Source organism: Fonsecaea erecta (genome assembly GCF_001651985.1).
Source record: "Fonsecaea erecta strain CBS 125763 chromosome Unknown Scaff2, whole genome shotgun sequence".
In the NCBI taxonomy this organism is placed as follows: domain Eukaryota; kingdom Fungi; phylum Ascomycota; class Eurotiomycetes; order Chaetothyriales; family Herpotrichiellaceae; genus Fonsecaea; species Fonsecaea erecta.
The window spans coordinates 838,773-862,149 of record NW_017387245.1 but is presented as its reverse complement, the minus strand read 5'-3'; the positions used below and the strand labels follow the sequence as shown (position 1 = coordinate 862,149).

The following is a 23,377-nucleotide window of genomic DNA, read 5'->3' as shown; positions in this document are numbered from 1 at the left end:
TTCGCAGACCACCCTCCTCTTCCCACCCCGCCGTCTCCTGTCGCCTCTCATCGCCCTGCACCTAATGCTGCACCTAACAATGCAAGCTGCAGAGGGTCCCAAGCCCCGGCAGATAAGCGGGGGGGCGGAAGAGGCTTTTTGCAGCCAACCCCTGCGATGCTAGGAGCAAGCCACCTTTTAGTGTCGTCGACTCTTTGTCCTCTTTCAGGCCGGCCGCTTGAGCGCAGTTACAAGTCGGGATGCACAAACGACGCTACTGGCGACAAGTCAGGGCAGATCGAGTTCCCCGATTGCCACCACCATCGTGTTTAAGAGAGCCCGAACATGCAAGTGTGGAAAGATGCGTTGGCCACCTCCCCTACACCGCTTCTTTGGCCAGAACAGCGAGGACATGCTGGTTGGACAATGCTTGGTCGGGTAAACCAAGAATCATCAAGTTTTTGTCCGTGGACAGGACCTCGGACGCACTACCGTCACCTCCACCTGCGGTCCTCAACAAACACCAACGGTTGGCCAATTGCTGATATTGACTGCATGTCTTGCAATTTCGGGAGACAGCCCTAGGGATCGCCTCCTACCGTGTCTCTAGTCGGAGCTCCATTCCTGCGTGGGCCTTTTACGTGTTCCCCGGCTCTTTGCAAAACCCAGTCCCTTGGACTTACTCCACTGGCTTTGCCCCCTCGTCTTGCATGTGTCCGGATTGCTGTCCACTTCTGTGCTGATCATTGCTTATCAAGGTATCAAGGACCTTCCTCCCAGGCACACCAATGTTGCAAAAAGTCAACCTTTTTGCTCTTTCCATACTTACCTACTCGAAATGCCTGCGTCGAACGAACACCAGCTGGGTCCATGCTGGCATCCTTCCCGCACGTTTTCCCTCGCCTTGCACTCTTGCGCAAGCATCCTTCGCCCTTTGCCCTTCGCCAACGACGACTATCAGTAACTGCTTGGCTCGCTTAGATGCTTTTTTCGAATGGCCTTTCAGGCTGGTCTTTGATACCAAGTATGCTCCTCGGCTCTCTAACGTGCCGTTCTGTCCCTGACGCTTGTCCCGATTAATATTGATGCTGAGCCTAGTCCAATGACTCCGTACTCCATCCAAGAGTCCTCTAACTCCCTCTATACTACAGATGGATAACTAGGTTTGGGTCTCGACTCTTTTTGGAGCAAGCGAGGTTGCCACGCGTCCATTATTATCGTAGGTAGGTCAGTCATCGGGAAGACTCGTACGCCCATCGGCACGGAAAGAAAGATGCTGGAGCAAAAATTGCTTGACCTTGCGATCATCCGAATCCAGGGGTGCAAGTAGTGGGTACTTGTTGGTGTGGTCTGGTCCCCTACAACTCACGCTATGTTAAACTGCCCTGCTAAGTTTCCTGTACCTGACTCCATAGTTCGCCTCCCACGTTGTCGGCGGGATCGTTCGCTTGGGGCCCCCTTTTTTTATTGCCGTGATCCCTTGAAGGGTCAATCTCTTCCACGTGCAAGAGACCGTACGCGATCGAAGGGGGCCGAAGGTCCAAAGTTCCACCAGGGAACCACGACAACGAAGCACGAGGGGTTAGTTGTTAAGTGATTTTCCCTCACATTGTAGAACGGCAGGACAACGGGCAGACGGCGTATCTGATTGCCCAGGTTGAACATCTTCTCGCTTCGACATCAGAAGGATTGTTGTGCGGAGAAAAAGTCCAGGTTCTTTTCTTTGGTTTGGTTGTGCAGCTGTCCGGAAAAGGGGTGGGGGCCGATGATACATCCTTGTATCCTTGCTTCCAAATCGTTGTTGTATTATTCATCCAGCCAAAAAGCCTCCGACGCAACATGCCTATACGCCTGGCGAGGTACTCGGATTTGGACACCATCTCCAAGATCCTGGCCGCCAGTTTCTACGACGAGGAATTGAACGACTGCATCTTCCCCTACCGGAGACAATACCCGGAGGACTACATCTTTGTCTGGAAACAGAAAGTCCTCAAGAACTGGTGGGATTACAACAAGATTTGGATCGTCAGCTATGAGAAAGATCCGTCTCAGAAGTCGGGCGAGGTCATCACGGGCGCGGCAGAATGGGGGCGCGAGGGTAAAGGCTCAGAGCGCCTTTGGGGTCTGGTGAGGTGGTGGGATCCAAGTGAGTATTGTTCATGCTTGTGACTGTCTTTTTGACATTGGTGCTGTCTGGGTCCCTGCCTGGAGTGCAAGATGGCATATGCATCCCATGTGAGACAAGTCATCTGGCAGATCGAGCCCGAGATGCTAGTCGATGTCCAGACCATGTCGTGGAACATAGTCAACCATACGTCCATCTTGGTGCGGAATCACTGACCAATATCGGCCTGTGTAGGAAGACTAATATCTCCTCTCGTCGGCCTGTTCTACACTTTCTATCGCCTTCTCATCCCCAACCGGTCCGTGGCCGTGCCGTCGCTCAAGGATCCCAACCCGCTGAACAAATGGAACTTTGCCTACCGCATCGAGCCTTTTTCGGCGCACTTCTTCACCCAGCCGCCGTCCCGCGCCAACCACTGGGAGCTGTCGACGCTCGCCGTGCACCCGACGTATCAGGGCCGGGGCCTGGGCCAGAAGATGGTGGCCTGGGGCCTGGAGAGGGCGCGGCGGGACGGCCTGCCGGCAGTGGTGATCGGGGCAAAGGGCACCGAGCCGTTCTACCAGCGCTGCGGGTTCCGTCACCTGGTCGGCAACGTGTCGACATACGAGATCGAGGGCGACGACGACTGCAAAAAGGTCGTGCGCCTCGACAAAACCAACCCCCTGAAACTGAGAGGCATCACAGGCGGGTCGGTCATGTGGACCGACTAGGGCGACCAACGATGGTCAAATTCAGTGACAGACCTGGCCTGGTCTTCCGCCAACGACGAACGAGGGAGGCGGCCCCGAAGCTTCATTGAATGACACGCTCGATCCAAGTAAGTGAAGTGAGTGAGAGGGAGAGATGACCGAGGGAGAGGACGGAGAGAGAGCATGCTTTTCGACTACAGTACATAATGAAGGCGCTCGAAAGAAAACAAACCCTCTTGTAAGATCAAAAGCTGATCCGTGAGTGCTGTTCTTGACTTTGCAAATAGATGGTGGTGATAGTGGTGGTGGCGGGCAAGGGGCAAATGTTCAGGTTCTACTGCACACCCATCCATCCCGTTCTTGTCTGTCTATTTTCTTCATTGCATATTATGTGCCGTACCGTACTGCACCACTCAGCCAGTTCACCCTCTACCAGGGGGTTCGAGAAGAAAGTCTTTTACCTCTGGTAAGGTAAGTCAGGGGCTGGAGGTAGCTGTGGTGGATTTCTGCAGAGAAAGTAGGTACATATACGGTCCGTGTGTCTGTGTGTGTGTGTATCAATGGGCATGCAAGCAAGCAAGCCACCTGCCACTACGACGACGGACGACTGCATGCATATTAACAAGCCTGTTTCTCGTTTAGCGTCAGCCCACCCCCTTTTTTTTCTTCCGTACATGCGAGCACACATCATCATTGTTGCACAACTTTCACATATATACATACATACATACTGTACATATACAACTTCAAAATCTATTCGCCCCCCCCGCACTTGTCTGTCTGCTATTTTGTGGATCAAGGGAACAACAGCGACACGTACGCGTCCCACTCCACTCTAAATGTAGGTATATACAATCTTGCTTCCCCGGTCAGAGACGAGCTAGCTAGTTGGCAGCTATGGACAGACAAGACAAGACAGTCGTCTCCCAACAAGATCATGTCCACGGCTTCAGCAGGTCGAGATTCTCGAACAAAGCATCTGCGTCCCGTGTCAAACTTCCCCTCTCATCCCAAACAACCTAAAAAAAAAAGTCTATACAAGCTAAGATTTTCTTTTTTTGGGCGGATAACAGATCGCACCCGAGCCCGTGGTTTCCGGAGTTAGCTCCTGAACCCAATTTCAAACACACTTTAAACAAAACCTGATAGAGAGAGACAGAGAGAGAGACAAAGAGAGAGAGAGCCCCGAAACGGCTCCCATGTTTTCTGCTTCTCGTCTCCACCATAAATTGCTGGCCGTCCTCTTTTTTTTTACATGTTGCGCTTGACGTGCACCACAGGCGGCACGTACGAGGTCTTGCCCCACACCAGGTAGTAGGCGGTGGCGATGATCAGGGAACCGCCTAGCATGGTGCTCGACCAGTTCATGGTGGTGGCGGTCACGGGGGTGACCAACGGCCAGCTCAGGAAGAAGATCAACGGGATCAAAAACAGCAGCGCCGCGACGTTGATGATCAGGCCCCATCGGCCCAAGGACCACCGTCTCGGGGGCAATTCGGGCCCCGTGATGCGGCGGTAGAGGACGCAGCTGATGGTCAGGAAGTACGAGACCAGCGTGGCGATAGCGCCCAGCGACGTGATGGCGTTGAGGGCCACGGTCGAGCCGATGTTGATCAGCGAGATCAGCGCTGACACTAGCAGCGTCACCGAGACGGCCGGCAGCGGGATATTCCAGCCGGGCGAGATGCGTGCGAGCCACGGCGAGGCGGGCAGGCCCCCGTCGCGGGCGAAGGCCCAGATCTGGCGCGACGCTGCCGCCACTTCCGACACGGCGCACGCGGCCATCATGACGATGATGATGGCCGTCAGCACGTTGGTGCCGGCGAACGAGTTGGTCGCGCCGTAGAAGACCTGGATGAACGGGTAGCCGGTGGCGGACGAGGCGGCCACGGTCTGGTCGCCCGTCGTGAAGCAGAGGGTCGTCACCACGACGAACACCAGCGTGATGTTGACCAGGACAGAGCCCATGATGGCACGGGGAAGAGTGACGGATGCGTCTTTGATTTCTTCGGCTGCAGAGAGAGAGGAAGTCCAAGTGTCAGAGAGCTGATAGCGGGTCGTCTCGTGGGAAAGATAGAAGGCGACTTACACATGTGAACGGAGCAGTCATATCCGACCAGCACGGCCATGGGCGCCAACAGACCAATCATGGCAGACAGTCCGTCGCTTGACCAGCCGCCGCTGTTGGTGAAGTCCAGCAACGCCGTGTGGGCATCGGCGCGGGGAGCCATGACCCAGAGGGTGATGACGACTGCGAAGAAGCCCAAGACGTGGAGGATCAGAACCATGCCCTCTGCCAACAGTTAGCCTTTTCAACCGTCTCCTGTCGCGGTCGGGAGAGGGATCCTCGCATACCGATGATGGGCAACCTTGAGGCCAACACCGTATTGAACGAGATACAGAAGACGGTGGTGGACATGGACAGGAGAGTGCCGTGCCATCTCTTGTAGATGTACGTCGGGTCGTTCAGGACGATCAATCCCTGAATCATGGTGCCGACCAAGAAACACACGCTGGCGTTGTACACCTGCCATCCGATAGCGGTGAGCCAACCTGTGGAGAGGAGTCAGTGCTGAAGCCACGAGACAGAAGAACCATCCACCACTGACCAGAGTAGTAGCTGAGGACTTTTCGCAGACGTTGGGGAGCAAACTCCGACACCCAGTGATATTGACCTCCAGCCGTGGGCGACCTGCAGAGCGGGACATGGTTAGCCAGCGGGGACAGTGGTGGCTTGCATATTCATTCCACGTGGAACGTGGATCTGTCCTCTCTACCTACATTGAAGCCATCTCGGCCACACTGGCATAGACGAGCGTCTGTCCGATGGCACAAGCAATAAAGCCCCAGAACAGGAGGGGAAGGCCGCCGTCAGTCAAGACGAAGCCCAGGTACCTGGAAAAGAGACGGAGTACTGTCAGAGTAGATGACACAAACGGGGGAGAGGGATAGAGGATGTCATCGTACGTGAGAATACCCTCCCAACTAGCAATGCACGTCGAGGCAAAGCCGAGCATGGTGATGAAGCTGAAGTTTCGCTATCGATGAGAAAGGGCGGAGAGGTCAGTCCATTGCTACAAAGAGTGCATTGGTTGGTTGAGGGCCCTTACACGGAGCACCTGCTTCTTGCCCATGACCATCATGTCTCGCTTGTCGGCCGACGTGCCTCTGAACTTCTCGGCGACGTGGCTGAGGCCGTCATCGAAGACGTCGTCGGCGCCGTTGGGCGGGGAGCCTGGCGAGTCCGAGACGTCGACATTCTTCACCTGCTTGCTGTCGAGGTGGTAGGAATCCATGGCTGTTTGGTTTGTCGGTGGAGTTTGTTGTTGTCGTTGCTGCTGCTGCTGCTGCTGCTGCTGCTGCTGCTCCTGCTACTCCTACTGGCGTTCCCCCTTGAGAAACCTTTGGGAAATGACACGAACGAAATGAATGAGATATGTGGAAAGAGGGTAAGAAATCGGGAGGAGGGGAGGAGGATTGACAGAAGGTTGTTCGCCATGTGGCAGACTGGGGACAAGATACGGTTCTTACTTACTTCTCACGACTAACTACATGTGCAGTACTAACTCCCACGTTCATCTGCCACCACTAACGAGAACTACTGCGAGCCCGTTTCTCCCTGTGTGTGTGGCCACCCATTACGACTCGGTAACCGCTAGTCGGCACTCCTGCGTCCAGGCGAGATATCCCTCCATGGCTTTACCATATCCATCTAGCTATCCCGAGTACCAACTAACCTAGTTGCTCCCTCGTGCAGTAGTTCCTCCACTGCGCCCCTTCGCTTGTAGGTACCGTGTTGAGGGGGCATATGCCGGGCTCTCTGGGGCGCGAGACGGTGCTTGAAACCAATGCATCTGCTTACTTTTTTTCCCCTTGTGGCGGGAGTGGTGCCTGAGATGGGGGCCCCGAGAAGGAAGCTGCATAAATTAGCGGCAATACTAGGGCTGGTATCCATCATGGCTGTGACTCTCTTCGAGACCCTTTGCGTTCGAATATCCATGCTCGAACTAGTGGCTATTGCTTCATGGACCCTGGGCACGAGCAATTAAAAGGGGAAATTTAGCGGCGTGAAACAGAGGCCTATCACCACGGAACCCTTTTCCAAGACCGTCCAGAAGCGTTGCTGTTGATCGTGGCCGAGATCCATCCAGTGGGTGGGGAATGCAATGGTGGGCGTAAAATCACCCCAGAGAAGGATCTGATAAGCCAGATAGACAAAGGACAGGTTGAGAGTGAGACGAAGAGCACTTCGCAGATCCCAGAGCTCGTTCCTTGTTTCCGTTCCCTATAGGTCAGTCATCGACGCTCGTACGTACATACGGCAGTCGACCTAGTCAGAGACCCATGCACTGACGAATTCGCACCATGCCCAACGAGGGACGTGTAGATAGGCACGGATGGCTCGGGCGTCGACCAACTCTGTGTGCAGGCCCCGTACGTCCCCCGTCCACTTCATCTCCACAATGGTCTCGCAGGATCGCGGCTTGTAACTGCCCCCGAGCAACGGCTCGGTCGATCTTTACCTTCCCGAGCCTGGGCGACGTCCTGGTGGCGTGAGAAGACCAATGAAGTACTGCGAGAATGCCACTGGGTTGCGTTCACCTCTGCAAGCGCCAAAGGAGGGTTGACTTCACGCCATGCCTGTTTCCCCTTAAGTTGACCCGGATATGAAATTCCCTCCGGTTCTCCTGGTCCATGCGCAGCAATGTGATAGGGAAGAGTGATACCTTTCAGGTACGAGGACCACGGCATACCCGCGATTGTTGTATAAGCCCGTGGGTTGGTCTCTGGACTGGCCACTTCCACTCTCCTTCCTCGTGTTGAGTGTTGATCGATCCCACATCGACTTTGCATTTCGTTGTGCCCGTTGTTGGGCAGAGTGCTCAGCATGAGCTCGCAGTCGAGCATCGATGTCCCAGCGGGACAGTCTCCCCCCTTCGCAGCGGTCACCCCTGACGATCATGAAGCATATATCTTGATCTCAACGGCCTTCGGGTTGGCCTGTTTTCTGTTCTTCGCGGGCATCAGAACCGTGGTCCGTACCACCATCAGCCATGGTATTGGCTTCGACGATTATTTGTTCTATGCCGCCACGGTGCTGGCCGTCATCCAGTCGTCCGTCGTCCTGGGAGCATGCTCCAAAGGCCTGGGGAAGTCCCTACATCTGGTTTCCCTGGAGGCGCAGCATGATATTCAGAGGATGACCTACACCAGCAACCTCTTCTTCATCCTCATCATCGGCCTCTCCAAGATCTCCATCGTGTCCTTCCTCCACCGCATATCGCGCATGAAGCAGCACAGGCTAGTCTTCAACATTGCCATGGGACTCCTGGGTGTTTGGACATTGGGAGCCTTTCTGGCCGTCGCCTTCCAGTGCGATCTGTCGCATCCGTGGTTGACCGTCAATCAAAAGTGTCCCGGAGTGGTAAGATCAACCCCTGCCGAGTTCCCTTTGGAGGTTCCGCAACGCTCACGAGTTTCCAGCTTCGACGCTGGCAAGTCATTGGGGCACTGGACATTGTGACCGAGGTCGCGATTATAGCTCTAGTCGCCTACCTGGTACACGATCTGCAGACGTCAGTCTCGAGCAAAATGACGGTCCTGTCCATTTTCGGGATCCGCCTGTTGTAAGACCCCTTGACCCTTCCTCTGTCGTCTAGACGAGAGCTGACACAAGTGTGCAGTCTCATCATCTTCATCGCGTTCCGTTTGCACACCTTTAGCCAGAGTGGCTACACCACGAACCCTTTGCTGCGAGAAGCTACCTTTGTGGCGTGGACACAGAGCGAGATGACCTACTCGCTGATTTCGGCCACCGTCCCCATCTTCCACAATTTCCTGAAGAGCTTGAGCACTGGCTTCGGTGGCATGCACGCCGAGAGCAACGGATACGGATACGGTAGTGGCACACGCAGCCAGGCCCTCGGACAGGACTCCAAGGGGTTTCAACTGTCCAAGCTGAGATCCAAGAACAAGAGTGCCGCGATGCCGTCCATCAATGACGACCGAGACGGGTACTACGGTCAGGCGAAAGCCATGACGGCTGAACAGCTTGCCGGAGGTCCCACAGCGTCGACCACAGTGCAGTGGTCCGGCGGTGTCAGAGGATCAAATGGGGAAACAACCAGCATCAACAGCGACGAAAGCCAACGCTACATGATCAGGAAGGACGTGCAATGGGAAGTGAGAACGGAACTCAGGGAATGAACAAGGGACTTTGTACTACCAGAAATACGGAAGGCGTATGCTGAGGAAATTGTGTGCGCAGTTGGAGCAGTATCAGCCGCCACCAGTATATATATAAACTAGACTTGTAACGACAACAGACGGCGCCTGGAGCGTTACCCTGACCACCCACACCGATGACCTTTGTGTTGGTTGAACCTGTAGTCACCTCTCAAAGGTACACGGTTGGTAGGTCGTTGGGGACGACGAACTCAGACAGGATTTCCACGAGCGCGACGACGACGATGTAAAACCTGGGGATACCACTTGGGAGGATGTCAATAGGTCCATGAACATGTGATGGCTCGAGGCATTAAACATCGTTTACGACTGCCGAGACGCCGGCCTCTTTGAAGAAGTCGCATGGGTCCGCGCAGGTAATAGTCCTAGACGTATGTAGATAGTCTTGTCTCTGCCTCGCTTCCACACACGGAGAGATTGCTGAGCTCGTAGCGATGGGTACCCTGAGACAGTCGACACCCATGGCCGGTGAGACAAGTGTCAGTTCCCGTCTCGGCTCTGGCATGCCGGCCCAATATCGGGACTAAGTATAGGATACGAGCCCATTCTCGCTTTATGAAGGGGTTGGTGAGTCGTGAGCAACCCCTGTACCCAGCATCGCTTGTGACAGCTCAAGTCCTGACAAGGTCCGCCGTGGCCTGATGTGATTGTAATGATGTTGGCTCGGGCCTGCAAATTGTCGTTCAACCCGCCTACCTTCCAAGACCAGCGGCGTTTCCTTGAGGCAGGGTCCGTCTACTCCATGATGCGTGACGAATGATTTGTATAACCCACAACGGAGCTAGACATGTTTGTGAAATCTCGGATCATCAAAACAAATGCAACATATGCAGCCAGTCCTCATGCACAATACCCTGTTCCAACATCAGCGACGCCTTTCGAGCTTGGGGAATGTTCATTTCCCTTGCGATGAAATGCAGCCGATTAATCACAAACTCCCTAAATGACTCGGAAGCCACTCTAGAAGCTCGGGCTGCACTGAACAGAGGCCATATGAGGAAGTACGCGCTGGCGATGGACAGCTTGGACAATGGGGCGCCCCAAAACGGAGAGGGACAGTCTGGCTTCTGTAAAAATTCGGTAGTCGACTGGCATATCTCAGTTGCCATTTGCTCGATGACGCGTACACACCGCGTACGCAATGCTTCCAGTAAGTCGTCCATTTCGCTATCAAGAGAATCCTGCCGGCGAGCCTTGGCAGCATATCCGAGGATAATCTCATTGAGAGCAATTCTTGTCATTCGAACCTCGTTCCACAGCTGTGCAGAGAAATGACTCGGGTAAAGATGGTATTTGTTCTTGTAAACTCCGTCCATCTCGCGGCTGGTGACCACGACATCGTACGCCCAGGTCGAAGGAAAGCCTCGGGCGACCAATGCAGCGTGCGCGTCGATAGCTTTGGCATTTTCAATAATCTCAAAAGGGTCGGTGAGTGACCCTTCCTGGATGCATGCGCGAAGCTCTGTGAAGTCATCGACTACCACAAGAAATCGTCGATTCGGGTCCAGACGATCTCTGCGCAAGCCAATAGGGAGGTCCGAAGATGCAACTTCGGCGGGTAACCGGGCGCGACGTTGGATGCTGCTATACCGGGCTACAGCGTGGACATGTTGGTGGAGTCGGACACTCAGAGAGTTGTCGAGTCGAGTTTTGGCACGAAGGCTGACGAGTGACACCGCGCCTTGCACATGCCGGTCCCAGCTCGCAGAAGGCGAGTATCTTGTATTGCCGTGTGGCAACGCAATATCTTCGACGCCAATGGTGTCCTCGCTCGCCAGAGTTTCAAAATGAGCGAGCAACAATACAGACGCTAGAGTCCCATCCTCGCGGCAGCCCTGCGGATCTTGAAGAGCCTTGTTTGTTGCAACAAGGCTCCCTGAGTATCTTTGTCGGGCTAGAGCCATGATTTCAGGTCTCTGAGTCTCATGACTAAGACTTGCGAGAGAAACAGCCTCGACAATGCCCCTCAGAAGGGAGGCGGGACCTGCAGTGTCGTAAAGAAGAGGAAGGTAGTCGAAATGGCTGCCGGAAATATATTGCGTCAGAAAGAATGCTGTTGCGATCTCGGGAAGAGCTGGACCCCGTGCTTGAGCAGGGTGGACCGGCGAGGGCTGGTTCCCATGTTCCGACATCTGGCTGGAATTGTTGTAGGCCACAACTGGCAGTAGGTTCCGTACAGTGGCTTGAAGAAGCAGCAGTGGTGTCTTTGTAGGGACTATTGAATCGTCCTTCCTGGATTCGCTGGCATTTCCGCTGCCAATGTCCACGTCTGCGTCTGCATCTAGTTCCGACGTCACTCGATATTTCTGTTGGACTCGATCACTCTCATCACGGAACATGAGGTCTAGTTGGTTGCGATATCCAGGACAGGCTCGAAGGGCATTTCGACACTGTCCGCATCCCGGCCGCTTCTGATCGCACTGGTTTCCCAATTAGCACACACCCCTCGACGACTAGTGCCTTGGATCTGCGGGCGAGGCCCAGAATCACCTTACCTTCAATCGCTTCTTACGGCAATAATCACAGCCTTTGGACGGCTTCCCGCAGTACACCATTGTTCCACTACCCGGACTATGGTGAAGGTGAATTTGCAGCGGGTTCTTTAGCAGGCCTGACTGGAGGGCAGGAGCAGGAAATCTCTTGCTTTTGTCTCTCCTAGAGACACCGGTCGAGGCTCTGTAGTTCTTCCAGCATCATGCCGTCAGCCGGGGGAAAAAGGGGCTCAGAAAATCCGGTCTTGACTCAGTCTGGCAGGCGCAACGAAAAATATCAAGTCGACCTTATTTGTCTCTGCTATGAAACCATGCCAGCAGACGGATGTAGTGCGAAACCGTTATCGGCTTCCGCCTTCGGAGTAGCCTCTCGATTGTGGAAACGATCGCTGCAATATGGGTTGTAAGGCATAGCCGAGTTCCTCGAAGATCGATGGGTCAAGATCATTGTTGAAGTCAGCTCTGAATAAGCAGCAGACGAAGCCTCTTGGACTATTCCGGATCCAGTATGCTGCTCGCAGAGTGGAGACGCGATATACGAGTACAAAGCATGCCAACCCCCTTCAGGATGGCATGCGAATGACTGATTGGAGCAGATTCTTGTTCGATGACGACTAAATACAAGTGCTGTGGCTTTGAAATGCTTCTGCCTAGCGAGGTTCGGCAGAGATCTGTTGTTCGAAGGCATGATTGGGTGGCCAGAATGGAGTAGCAACTAATTAGCCACCGGCGAGGCTGTGATCCTGATGATGCCGCGACAGGCAACCACATAACCAAGCACAGCATCGCCGAGGGTTGCTCTTGTTGAAAGTCGTCTAAACCGAAATATCGTTTCGCATGTCCAACTCCCCCACAGCTTGTAGGATTGACGATTGGGCCCAATCAGTTCTTGAGTTGAGGCAGCTTTCGTTGCGGGAAATAGCTCATTGGCAAGAAGGACGTGCAATGACAGACGCTATCGGTCGGAATGGAAACCAAACACGAGAGCAGACTGATAGTCTCAAGATTTCAGAGACGCATTTCCGCACAGGCGACAACTCTTGATATTCCGGTTGACCCAGGAGACATTCAACTTGATGTCGTGTTCATCCGCTTTGGCACGAGCTCTGTGCGGTGCGGTAATGTCCTCCGACTGCCAGGAAAGGTTTGACCTGCAACAGCGGTGAATGATAACAACATCAGCTTACCAAAAACGAAATCTCCATTTCCGGCTCGGACACAGACTCGAGCCTGGGTGAACCCTTTTTGTATATTTGCCGCCTGAGCGATGGTTGTGGCGTTGACTGCTACCGTCAGAGGAGTCAAGATATTCCCGGCAATTTTATGAGAACACACTATATAACAGCGGCCAGCGGGCGGAATCTGCAGGCTGGTATAGAGACTAGTAGCTTGTGATACCCGGCTTCACTAGAAGATTAACACAACTATTTATATCCAAGAGATCGATTCAGTTACCAAGGCTCTCGCTTGTTCAGCTCATGGTTAAACGCCGTACCCCATATAAGGTCTCCCGGAGTTCCTGGAAGCGTAATACCCCAATCCCTTACTTTCTGTTTACGGCTTTGGAGACTGGAATCGTACCCTCTGACTTTCATATTATCGATGGGAGATTTTCGATCTTATGAAATGTCAGCTTCGCAGTCACGAGGGACAACACAGTCGATCAACAGAATACTTACCAAACCCTTTAGGCCATTCGCGAGGCTGTCCAGGCGGCTCACCCCGGTCGTGAGGAGCATGACTCCGAGGAAAAGGATGTTGAAAGGTTCCTCGGATGTTCCCTTCTTGATTGGGTGTCGAGAACATTACGCTGATGCCTTCGCTAGTGACGTTGATTGTGGGGCGAAGGCTCGTGGCCACGTTCCAGACCTTCTCCTGGACCTTCTCCCGGACCTTCTCCCAGAATGAGGGTTCGGCTTGTTGAGTTTGTTCTCCTTCCTCCCTTCCTCCCTCTTCCGTACTCGCATTCGAACCGCTAGGGGGATTAGGCGTCGATTCCCGTGTATCTCTTGGCCGTTGATCCGCATTTGGTGCACTTCGTTCCTGCTCTGGTGGGAACGTGGACCCGGATGTATCAGAGAAGACTCCCAGTGATCTTGCGGCGTCAGTTTGAAGAACAGAGACACCGCTTTCGAGCTCTTGAACAAAGCGAGGACTTTCCACCTCCTGATTTCTCCCATACCAGGTATGGATCATAGTCTTTGCATGCCTAGCAATATCGGTCTGCTGACGCCACCAGTGGAGAAACTCGGATGAACCACCAGCAGCGACGAATTCTCGCCCATGCTCATAGAATTTTGCTCCCTTTCTCACGAAGTCAATCTGACTCCTCCTTTTGAGCTCTTCAAGATTGCGGTTGTATCCGTGTCTTTGCGCTTCCACTTCTGCAGTCCAGTGTGTCGTGACAAACGTGATGCGCGGTATAAATCTAGAGCCGCAGAAGCTTAGGAGAAAGGCCCGCAACTTGTCATCGATGGCTTCGTTTCGATCAATGATTCTGATCACGTAGAGGACGCCGACGATTCGGGCTTTGGATCGAATGGTCTCGATGCCACGTGCGATTTCCGTAAGGGCCGCTGCTTCAGCATTCGTATTGATGCCGGGCGTGTCCATGATAAACAGGGGAGTTTGACTGCCCCTAACAGTTTCGATCTGGAATGTCTTGGTAACTGTTGAGGGTTAGGACCTACGATCATCGCCAGCCACAAATACACTCTGCATCCGCATCACTTACCAGGTTCTGTACCATCACCCGCGTGGCCACTGGCGTCAGTGACATGCTCCAAGAATGATGATTTCCCGACTCCAGGACGTCCTAAAAGGAGAAGGACGTCTGCTGGATCTGCATTTGACCTGCACCTGGTGTCAACGAAGAGAGATCGGGCAAATAGTTTTACTGGGCTGTTACGAGCTGTTGATCATGTTGATACACCATTGTGTCTTGTCCTGGATCGACATTGAGGCATTCCCGTTAGAGCGGGAGCTTTCTCCATTTCTGGCTTCCATTGTTCAATGGGCTCCAACAAAGCGTGTGAAATATAGAGAGAGAGAAGTTCCCGCGATCCCAGTTCTCATCAGGCTGAGAGATTGCCAACGCACAGGAAATACGCCATCTCATCAGAGCCAATCAGCAACTGTCCAACGATGCAACACCGCTTCAACCACTCAGAGTTTTGCGGCAAGAAGCCTACAGCTTTAACACCTGGCCCGATTGTGCGAAAGTGTCATTTGAGGGTGGCTTAATGGCTCCTGACATTTAGCTGCCTGTGGTGCCATTGCGCTGTCGGCGCAGGCGAAATCAAAGTGTTGTTTTCACAAAGGTTGAATGGCAGCCAAGCGGTCTAGCCGGTTCGCCTGGATCCAATCTGCTTCTTGCAGTCAAACTCATCGGTGACGGACTGTGCAAAGCCGTTGGTTTGATATTGGTGTAGTCTAGATTGGGATTAGTGCAGTCTCGGATCGGAGCTGGAAGATCTTTTCCCCATTGAACCAGTGAAATCCCTCAAACGCTTCTCAGGTCTAAGCCTCGACGAACAGAGGAAATCTGGGTGCCTGTGTCCCACAAACCTGTTCAGGCTGAAGGTCATTCGACGGCTGAATATGTGTGTAGGTGTTGGAGCCGAACCGAGCATCAGCTGGTGCTGGCTCTTTCGCAGCTGCCTGATGCCCTGCCGTCGTTCTGCCCCAGGCCCACGTCGATCTCGGGCCCAAACCCTTTCACACAGCCTCACACTACTTAACTCCATTCAGTGCTTCTGCTATACGCGTACATATATGTACTGTCTCCCTACTTTACGCTAACCACACAGGGTTACGGTTTGCGATAATATGCCTGCCTGTGTGTCTGAAACCCCCGAGATTGTGGTCCTCGGGCCTCCTGCTCCTCAGCTCGGGACGTGCAGTCTATAAAAGTGCCTGGACGTCCTGTCATTGGGAGAATATCTCACAATCAGAAAGAAACAGAGACTTCACAGGATAACGCCGGGACCTCTTTCAAAAGCGCAGAGCACAGGCTTCTTGATAAACTGCGACAGAGAACTCAGCCCGTTCAGCACCATCTGGACCTGCTTATACCTATTCTAATGGGTTTGATCAAGACCGCCATCATTGCCGGCGCCGGCATCTACGCCGTGAACAAGATCACCAAGAGTGCCGAACACCGACGCCCAAACCCTGCCGCATGTGCCGCGCCGGACAGCACCTCGCGCCAACAACAATACTTCGACGCCCCTCCATGCTACTACCCTGGGCACTACCAGGCAGGGCCGGTGCCAGAAAAAGTCATGCCCATGGAATTCACCGAGCGACGCGGCTCACCACAGGAACGGCAGCACCAGCAGCTCCAGCAAGGCCAAGCGCAAGTGCTGTTGGCGAACAACAGCGCTACCTCGCCCTTGCCGTGTGGCTACTACAATAATAACCACCAGCAGACGGCATACGACTACGGTTCAGACTTGAAAACCGCGCCGGAACTGGCGAATACGTACGCCGGCAGCGCCCCGCCATCACAGTACGACAATTGGCGACAACAGCGGCGCCAGCAGGGCTTCGTTGAGCCGGACGAGGTCAGCAACGCCACCTTCGACGCGCCGAGCGGACGCAGGACGGGGTTGTTCGATACATTGGCTCAACAGGCTGGGAATTTGAGGGATGGCAAGGGAAAGGATCTTTTCGGCAAACTGCTCTCGAGATGATCGTCAGATCTGAGAATGGGCCAAATAGGCGAGCAAGGTGCGTATGCAGGCGAAGGGAACGGGATAGCGCAAAAAGGCGCGGGGTTTTGTAAACTGTATTGGTGGTAATTCACTCCTCGACCACACTCGGCTCGCATTGTATAACAGATGATTGAACACGAAGATGTTCTGAGTCCTCCCAGAAGCTGCTTCGCCAGCCCCAAAAAGTCTTTTGCCATTTCCATCACAACCCGAGAGCGCCCTGGTGTCCTCATGGGGGCATATCTTTGAGAATTCAGGAGACGGAGCTAATCAACTCCCCAAATGCCCAGGGGATCCTCCTTCGTCCCACGACCGCTACCATCTCGCACCCTTTCATCCTGAAGCCTCTTGACCCTTTTGGCCAGAAACCCCAGAGCGAGCGGGCCGACCAGGGTGCAAATAAGAACCGCCCAAATGACAATCAGATACAGATCCGATACGAGCCCATCTCCGGGCTGCGCCTTTTCCGCGGCTCCGTTACGCGTAAAGATGCCGTTCGTCGCTGCGAGTGCGGCGATCAGGAATCCAATCTCGCCTCGAGCGACCATGGCGCAGCCGAGGATGGATGCTGGATACAGAGACTTCGGCCGAGGGAGAGATCGATGCGGGCTGGCGCTGCTCTTCCTCCTTTCCTTCGTATCTGTGTGCCTTTTGTCGGATTGCGAAGGCTGCGGACGAAGAGGTCGCGGCGTTCGTTTCGGTGACGAGTGAGAGAAGCGGACCAGCCACAGACCGCAAAAGAGCTTGCCGAGGACCATGAATGTTGCGTAGACTAGACCGCGCCAGATGACACGGCCTCGAAACATCTTGGTGATTGGGATGGAAAAGCCGATCGATGCCTGTTTGATCGGGCTGTGAGTCGCTGGCGAAAACAGGCCCAGTACGCTGATAAGGTGAGGGATGACTTACAAAGAAAAATGGTTTCAATATGCGCTCTACCGCGGGTGCATAGTAACGGTTGTACATCTGGAGGCTGCGGCTCTCCAGGTCCAGTGCGCGAGGGATAGCGGCTGATCCTGAATCTCGATCGACACCTGTCACCGCATTTGGATCTTCGGGAGGAGGGGTCAGTTCACGAGACGGTCTCGATGGCTGCATCAGCGGCGGCTGATAGTGTTGTGGTTTGTCATGGTCCGATCCAGGTATTTCACTGGCATTCTGAGAGGTACCAGACTGTACTGACGCGACAGTGGAGGTCGCATTGACCGAAGATTTCTGAACCTGAGGCGCCTGCGAACACTTTCCCTGAGATCGTATACCTACTGCCTGTAGACTAGATTCGTCTAGCCAAGATATAGTAGCGCCCGCTAGATAAGCGGCGAAAAGGTTTGACGTGCCGGCATAGCTCGCTGCGGTGACGAGAGCCACCAAAAGCGCTGTTGAGAAAAGGAATGGAAGCTTGTCCTCCAGGTCCAATGCCTTCGAAGAGAATCTTCCTTTCACTTTGCCTAAAACGGCAGAGAGGGAAGGAAGGGCTGGCGTCACCAAGAACTTACAGACCACGGGAAGGGCGATGGCGAAAGCAAGGGATACGAAAATAGGGCGTATGATCATCTTCGTCGAAATAGAGGTTTGGCTAGTGCCCAAATTTGTTATGATTTGAACCATGATCAGCCCAACAACATCGTCCAACATGGCGGCACTGGTGAGGATGGTTCCCAAGCGACTCGTTGTCAGGCCTGTCGTCTTTAGAAGGCTAAAAGTAGTACCTAGACTCGTTGAACATAGTGCAGCTCCAGCTGCGAAGGCTTGTAGCTTTGTGGCATTTGATATTGCCATCAGAGAGAAAGATAGAGCCATTGGGAGACATATCCCAGTAAGGGCCACGCAGGTGGACAGTATCAGAGAGTTTCCTAGTGACTTAGCTGAGGTCGCCAGTCCGCCCTCGAAGACAATCGCGATCAGGCCTAGGAACCCAAGCTGCGTTGCCGTATCCTCAAATACACGAGACAACAGCTGGGAGCCAGGTGTTCCCCATGCCATTCCTATGAGAACCTGGCCCACCAGGCCGCAGTAGAACATGCGGTCCAGGGCAAACCCCAGAATGTTTAAGACCAGGAGGAAAGATGACTGGATCAAGACTGTGATGATGCCGGGCTCATGATATGGGAGGGCGGCGTCCGCCATGATGGGCAGACAGAAGTGAGATGACGAAGAAGTCAAGACGACACTCCATGCCAGGAGGACAGAGGGCCTTGATCTGGCGTGTTTGCGAATGCTGGAATGACGAAAACTATCGACGGTCAATGGAGACGTGAAGTTGGAAGTTGGACGTTGGACGTTGGACTTGGAGGCCTACAATGCAGAGACCCAAAAGGGAAAATTTGCCGAACTCCATATTCAGAATTTGGTCCTGGCTCGACGCCGCAAAACCAAAGCAAAAAGTACGTGCAGCTGGATTTTCCTACGTTTCTTGTGGCGGTCCGTAAATGCTCGCTGAAGCAGCTCTCAAGCGAGATCCGTGCCTTGATCCCCAATAAATCACTATTCTCTGCGTTGACGCAGCTTTTGCGACAATGCTGTGCGCAAGTAGGTTCTCTCGTCCACCTCGTGCAATTGAATGCGACTAATGTTATGGCAGTTTCGGGAGAAGCGCCGCAGGTTCCAGTGGCCTCCCGCAAGAGTGGTGCGTCCAAGATATGTGTGTCCCATCGTCTCACAATTCTGACATTCGCAGGCAATGTCTACGAAAAGCGCCTAATCGAAGCATACATCAGCGAGAATGGCACGGAGCCCACGACCGGAGAGAGCCTGTCCGTCGAAGACCTTATCGATCTCAAGAGCCCCAATGTCGTCTATCCACGACCTCCGCAGATGACCTCGATCCCTGCTATGCTCTCCTTCTTCCAGAATGAATGGGATGCTTTGGCGCTTCAAACCTATACTTTGCAACAGAATCTTCACCAGGCTCGGCAAGAGCTCAGTACCGCTCTGTACGAAAATGATGCGGCGGTACGGGTCATCGCGCAGCTTACAAAAGAGAGAGACGAGGCACGAGCAACATTGGCACAAATCAACATCAGTAGAGGGGCTTCTGCCAGCACGAATGGTGATGCGATGCAGGTGGACAGCGCCCCGTTACCACAACCCATCGTGGAGAAGATCGAAAGCGTACAACAAAGGTATGGCCGCCCTTTGTATATTCTATTCATGAACTGACGAGTGTCTCCAGTTTGTCGAAGACACGGCGAAAACGACCAGTCCCAGAAGAATGGGCTACCTCGGACTCAATATCAGCATACACGTCGAGATCAGCCTCGAAACCATTGTTTTCAGGTGGACGCGTGCTTGCCGTGCACGAAGGCGGAGACTTGGTCCTCGTCGCAGGCTCTCAAGCGGGGGTCTACTCACTCTCAGAGGACTCGATATCGTATACACTTGACTTCGGCGACGGAGAAGCCACAAACGGTCTCTGGGCTCATGACAAGGCGGTTGTTGCCACATCAGCGGGTGCGGTCAAAGTGTTTGAGAAGGACCAAGAAGTCTCGTCCTTCTCCGTCCATGCCGGGCAGGCCAACGGGGTGGCTCTACACCCCAGTGGCACCATTCTGGCTTCAGTCGGGGAAGACCGGACCTATATCCTCTACGACCTTGAATCTAACCGTGTCCTTACCCAGGTTCAAAGTAATTCGGGTCAGTCCTCTTGCTTCTACACACCCTGGCTTGCGCGCTCACTGCATTTAGGTCTCCGTTGTGCTCAATTCCACCCCGACGGACACTTGTTGGCGGCCGGTGGCGTCGATGGCCAGATTAAGATATTCGACGTCAAGTCCGGTGCAGAAGCCGCAACATTTGACCTTGGTGGCCCTGTACGATGCATCTTTTTCTCCGAAAACGGCATATGGTTGGCGGGCGTGACGGAGAAGTCGTCGACAATCTCGATCTGGGACTTGAGAAAAGCGACAAAAATCACCACCATCGAGACGGGCAGCCAGATCGAATCCATCAGCTGGGACTACACTGGGCAATTCCTGGGCGTGGCAGGACAAGATGGCGTTACGGTCGAACATTATTCCAAGGCGTCCAAGGAATGGTCAGAGATCCTCAAGCGGGGGACTCCGGCGACACGAATCGCTTGGGGCAAGCATGCTCAGAGCCTACTTGCTCTCAATGATGAAGGGGTGATTACGACTCTGGCAGCGGCAACGGAGGGATAAGTGATTTCACGTTCGTCGGATACAGACAGGAAAGAAGGAAAGCTAGCATTGATACCCATAATTGATGTGAGAATCAAAGGGGGTAGGCTGCGAGAAACAAAAAGAGAAGAAATGGCAACACTTGCAAAAGCAGCGACAGTGGCCTTGACAAATGGTGTCTCTTTGTCTTTCGACAGGCGGGATGATATGTATAAACAATAAAACGGGCCAGCTTGCGGAGTGCATGTACTGTGGTTATTGTAAATGTGGTTGTTTTGACGCCTCAAAGACGGAGCTCCAGGCTGCTAGGCTCCTGTGACCAGTTATTATTATATGGCAGGCGCAGGGGCTCCCTACCCGGACTTTAGCGGTTTAATCAGCGGTGCCCTTACAAGAAGAGCCTAGCCCCTACCTGGTTAGTCGCGAGCGGTGGCCCTTACTGGCCTATCACTGCGTAGGAGGCTCGATCATACAGTGGCAAATGACCAACAAAACCCCTCGAACCACTGGTCCGCACCCGCAAAATATCGCAGCTGGGTAAACATCTCCATCACTATTATTTGGCCTGTTCCAACCTTTTGTAACTCGCAGGTGGCCATTGTCAAAGGCTGGCATTATTTTTGGTCAAATTCCCTCTCCCCCTTCAGTCTGTCAAGGTGTGCTCGCCGGTTACACCAGCTTCCTTCTGGCGTCGACATCTTGGTCGTCCCGTTGTTCCCACTTCGCTGGCTGCTTGGTTGGCGAAGGTTCGGCGTCAGTGCCCGGACGACATCCAAATCATCGTACCTCACTCGACCTTTCTCGCCTTCTCAACTTCCCCTCTCCCGAACCACCTCAGGCGACGTTCTTCACCTCGATTTCTTGCCTACATGACATTTCCGAGCCGAAGGCCATAGTTTGCCCTCGCAAGAGCATTGATCATGCCTCCTGCAGGCACTATTGCTCTGAGCAACTTCCTGAATTCAGCGTCGGCTTCGTCCAGTCGAAAGGTAGGCCCTCAGCTCCCGGTCTCTCCCATAAAATATACACGTGCCGGATGATCTGCTTTCAAAAGCAATGTACTGACTGCGGTGACAGAGATCTCATGCGGAAATAACCCGATCCCAAAGTCGAAGTGTTACCCCCGACCACGTACCATCCAAGCGCCGCCGCATTAACTACCAGCCAACCGCTGAGTCTTCTCGAGACTCGACACCGCCACACCCAGAATCAAGAGCACGATTTCAGGGCGACGGCCTGGACTTCCGGAGACCTGTCATGTCTACACGGGATCCGTCAGCAGCTACAGCTCCAGCGCTACACGATGTCACGATCGATCTCACAGCGGACAGCGACAGCGACAGCGACAGTGACAATGATCCTCTGACCATTACGCCAGAATCCTACCTACAACAGACCTCGGGGGAGGCGTTTTCCCAGGTCGCTCCCCGGCCAGAATCCCGAACAGCACTTGTCCACGCCTGGGGAGAAGCAGCAGCCGCCCAACGACGAAGATTTGAACAGCAACGAGAACTCGCAAGGCCACGCCGAGAGACTGCGATGAGGGGACAACCGACTAGTTTAAGACGAGAGGCAAGTACACAGGAACAAGACGAAGCACGTGTCCGTAACGCAGAACGTATGCGTGCCCCCCCTTTCGGTCAACGATCACAGCCACTCGAGGTCATCGATCTCTCAGACACAGACGAGTCAGAGTCCGATACGAATGATTTGATTGCCGATGTGTCGATTGACACGAGTGCGTTCGTCTCCCGGTCCGCATCCTCCTTTTCTACCAGCCCAGAAGTCGAATTCGTGGAAGAGAGACGTGTTCCACACGTCCAGCATCACAGTGGCCTGCACAGACCGTCTCGCACTGGCTTGACCCCTCCCAGTTCTCACAGTGCCAGAACCCAGGCGGGTTACTCAGATTTGCTGAGAAGGGGGACACAATTCATTTTTGAGAACATGCAGCATCTTGTCCCAACGGGCTATGCGGAAAGCCTCCACATTAGGCGGAACCAAGGGGGCCGGCTTGCGAACGATGATGACGGCCCTTTGTTCGTCAACATGGACTACAGACGACCCGCATTCGCAATGGGTCCTTATGATGTCTTTGATCGTGGCTCCGATCCACCGCGGGAGGTGTCTGAGGCCTACAAGGCGCCTCCAGAAGCCCAAGACGGGTTCATCAGGACCTTCGGAGAGCAAGATGTCATACTGTGTCCGCTGTGTGGCGACGAACTGGCGATTGGCAAAGGGGATACCAAGAAGCAGGTCTGGGTGTCCAAAAACTGTGGACATGTGAGTGTTTCGAGACTCATTCTGACTTTAATCCTTGTTCTAACATTAAATTTCTAGGTCTACTGCGGCGATTGTGCCGTCAATCGATTCAAGGGGAGAGCATCAAGGAGAGGCAAAGGCAAAGAGACAGAGCCGGAAAGGAAGCCAGATTCGCCCAAGTCGGTACCGTTTTCGGTATGCATCGTTGACGGCTGTAACACCAGGGTCCTCGGCAAGGCTGCCATGTTCCCCATCTACCTGTGATCGCACGCCAAAAGTTGGCTCGATGCATCCAGACATCGAACCGCTCCAACGACTAGGTGAATCTATTCCTTGCACGACTGTGGAGTCGTATTCTTTTTTTCATCATAAATATCTTTGCAAGAGACCAACCAGTCAATGTTCACAATGGAGGTTGATGTACGGGAATACCAGAGTTCAGTCAGCCCAGAGCACGCGTCAAACGCTGTTCTGAATTCGTTTTGTAACGATTGTACATATGTTGCAAATCCAAATGATGTTATTCCCCAAAACCCGCCCCCCCCTGATCCGACATGCTTCGTTCGTTCGCGGAAGTTTCTGGGTTACTGCTATTCGGTACCCGTAGTTCCATCTCCGTAGTAGGCTTGGAGAACAGCATCATAGATGGATAGATACATGTGTTTTGTTGTGCGTTTGAAGCTCTCTGCCCTCTGGGGAGGAACTTGGAGATATCCGCCCAGTTTCGCGGCGG

At 53.7% G+C, this 23,377-nt stretch overlaps 9 protein-coding genes across 9 annotated transcripts; 5 read left to right on the top strand and 4 right to left on the bottom strand.

Annotated features, from left to right (window-relative positions):
* Positions 1-1,818: 1,818 nt before the first annotated feature.
* On the top strand, positions 1,819-2,814 carry AYL99_02079 (hypothetical protein; the record flags this gene model as incomplete). Its single annotated transcript, XM_018833595.1, has 2 exons — positions 1,819-2,125; positions 2,339-2,814. The coding sequence occupies 2 exons, from the start codon at positions 1,819-1,821 to the stop codon at positions 2,812-2,814; spliced, it is 783 nt and encodes a 260-aa protein (XP_018696219.1).
* A 1,230-nt stretch (positions 2,815-4,044) lies between these two features.
* On the bottom strand, positions 4,045-6,089 carry AYL99_02078 (hypothetical protein; the record flags this gene model as incomplete). Its single annotated transcript, XM_018833594.1, has 6 exons — positions 4,045-4,805; positions 4,883-5,086; positions 5,149-5,346; positions 5,403-5,485; positions 5,575-5,831; positions 5,904-6,089. 6 exons carry the CDS (start codon positions 6,087-6,089, stop codon positions 4,045-4,047), a joined length of 1,689 nt encoding a protein of 562 aa, XP_018696218.1.
* A 1,592-nt stretch (positions 6,090-7,681) lies between these two features.
* AYL99_02077 (hypothetical protein) lies at positions 7,682-9,000 on the top strand (the record flags this gene model as incomplete). Its single annotated transcript, XM_018833593.1, has 3 exons — positions 7,682-8,218; positions 8,278-8,420; positions 8,478-9,000. The coding sequence occupies 3 exons, from the start codon at positions 7,682-7,684 to the stop codon at positions 8,998-9,000; spliced, it is 1,203 nt and encodes a 400-aa protein (XP_018696217.1).
* An 848-nt stretch (positions 9,001-9,848) lies between these two features.
* On the bottom strand, positions 9,849-11,594 carry AYL99_02076 (hypothetical protein; the record flags this gene model as incomplete). Its single annotated transcript, XM_018833592.1, has 2 exons — positions 9,849-11,459; positions 11,535-11,594. 2 exons carry the CDS (start codon positions 11,592-11,594, stop codon positions 9,849-9,851), a joined length of 1,671 nt encoding a protein of 556 aa, XP_018696216.1.
* A 1,388-nt stretch (positions 11,595-12,982) lies between these two features.
* On the bottom strand, positions 12,983-14,489 carry AYL99_02075 (hypothetical protein; the record flags this gene model as incomplete). Its single annotated transcript, XM_018833591.1, has 4 exons — positions 12,983-13,149; positions 13,211-14,200; positions 14,266-14,384; positions 14,440-14,489. 4 exons carry the CDS (start codon positions 14,487-14,489, stop codon positions 12,983-12,985), a joined length of 1,326 nt encoding a protein of 441 aa, XP_018696215.1.
* A 1,124-nt stretch (positions 14,490-15,613) lies between these two features.
* Positions 15,614-16,225, top strand: AYL99_02074 (hypothetical protein; the record flags this gene model as incomplete). The annotated part of the gene is made up of 1 exon (XM_018833590.1): positions 15,614-16,225. One exon carries the CDS (start codon positions 15,614-15,616, stop codon positions 16,223-16,225), a length of 612 nt encoding a protein of 203 aa, XP_018696214.1.
* A 287-nt stretch (positions 16,226-16,512) lies between these two features.
* Positions 16,513-18,373, bottom strand: AYL99_02073 (hypothetical protein; the record flags this gene model as incomplete). Its single annotated transcript, XM_018833589.1, has 3 exons — positions 16,513-17,085; positions 17,156-17,694; positions 17,743-18,373. 3 exons carry the CDS (start codon positions 18,371-18,373, stop codon positions 16,513-16,515), a joined length of 1,743 nt encoding a protein of 580 aa, XP_018696213.1.
* Positions 18,374-18,762: 389 nt separating this feature from the next.
* On the top strand, positions 18,763-20,403 carry AYL99_02072 (hypothetical protein; the record flags this gene model as incomplete). The annotated part of the gene is made up of 5 exons (XM_018833588.1): positions 18,763-18,775; positions 18,828-18,872; positions 18,924-19,368; positions 19,419-19,879; positions 19,931-20,403. 5 exons carry the CDS (start codon positions 18,763-18,765, stop codon positions 20,401-20,403), a joined length of 1,437 nt encoding a protein of 478 aa, XP_018696212.1.
* Positions 20,404-21,302: 899 nt separating this feature from the next.
* On the top strand, positions 21,303-22,908 carry AYL99_02071 (hypothetical protein; the record flags this gene model as incomplete). Its single annotated transcript, XM_018833587.1, has 3 exons — positions 21,303-21,371; positions 21,460-22,665; positions 22,723-22,908. 3 exons carry the CDS (start codon positions 21,303-21,305, stop codon positions 22,906-22,908), a joined length of 1,461 nt encoding a protein of 486 aa, XP_018696211.1.
* Positions 22,909-23,377: the final 469 nt, after the last annotated feature.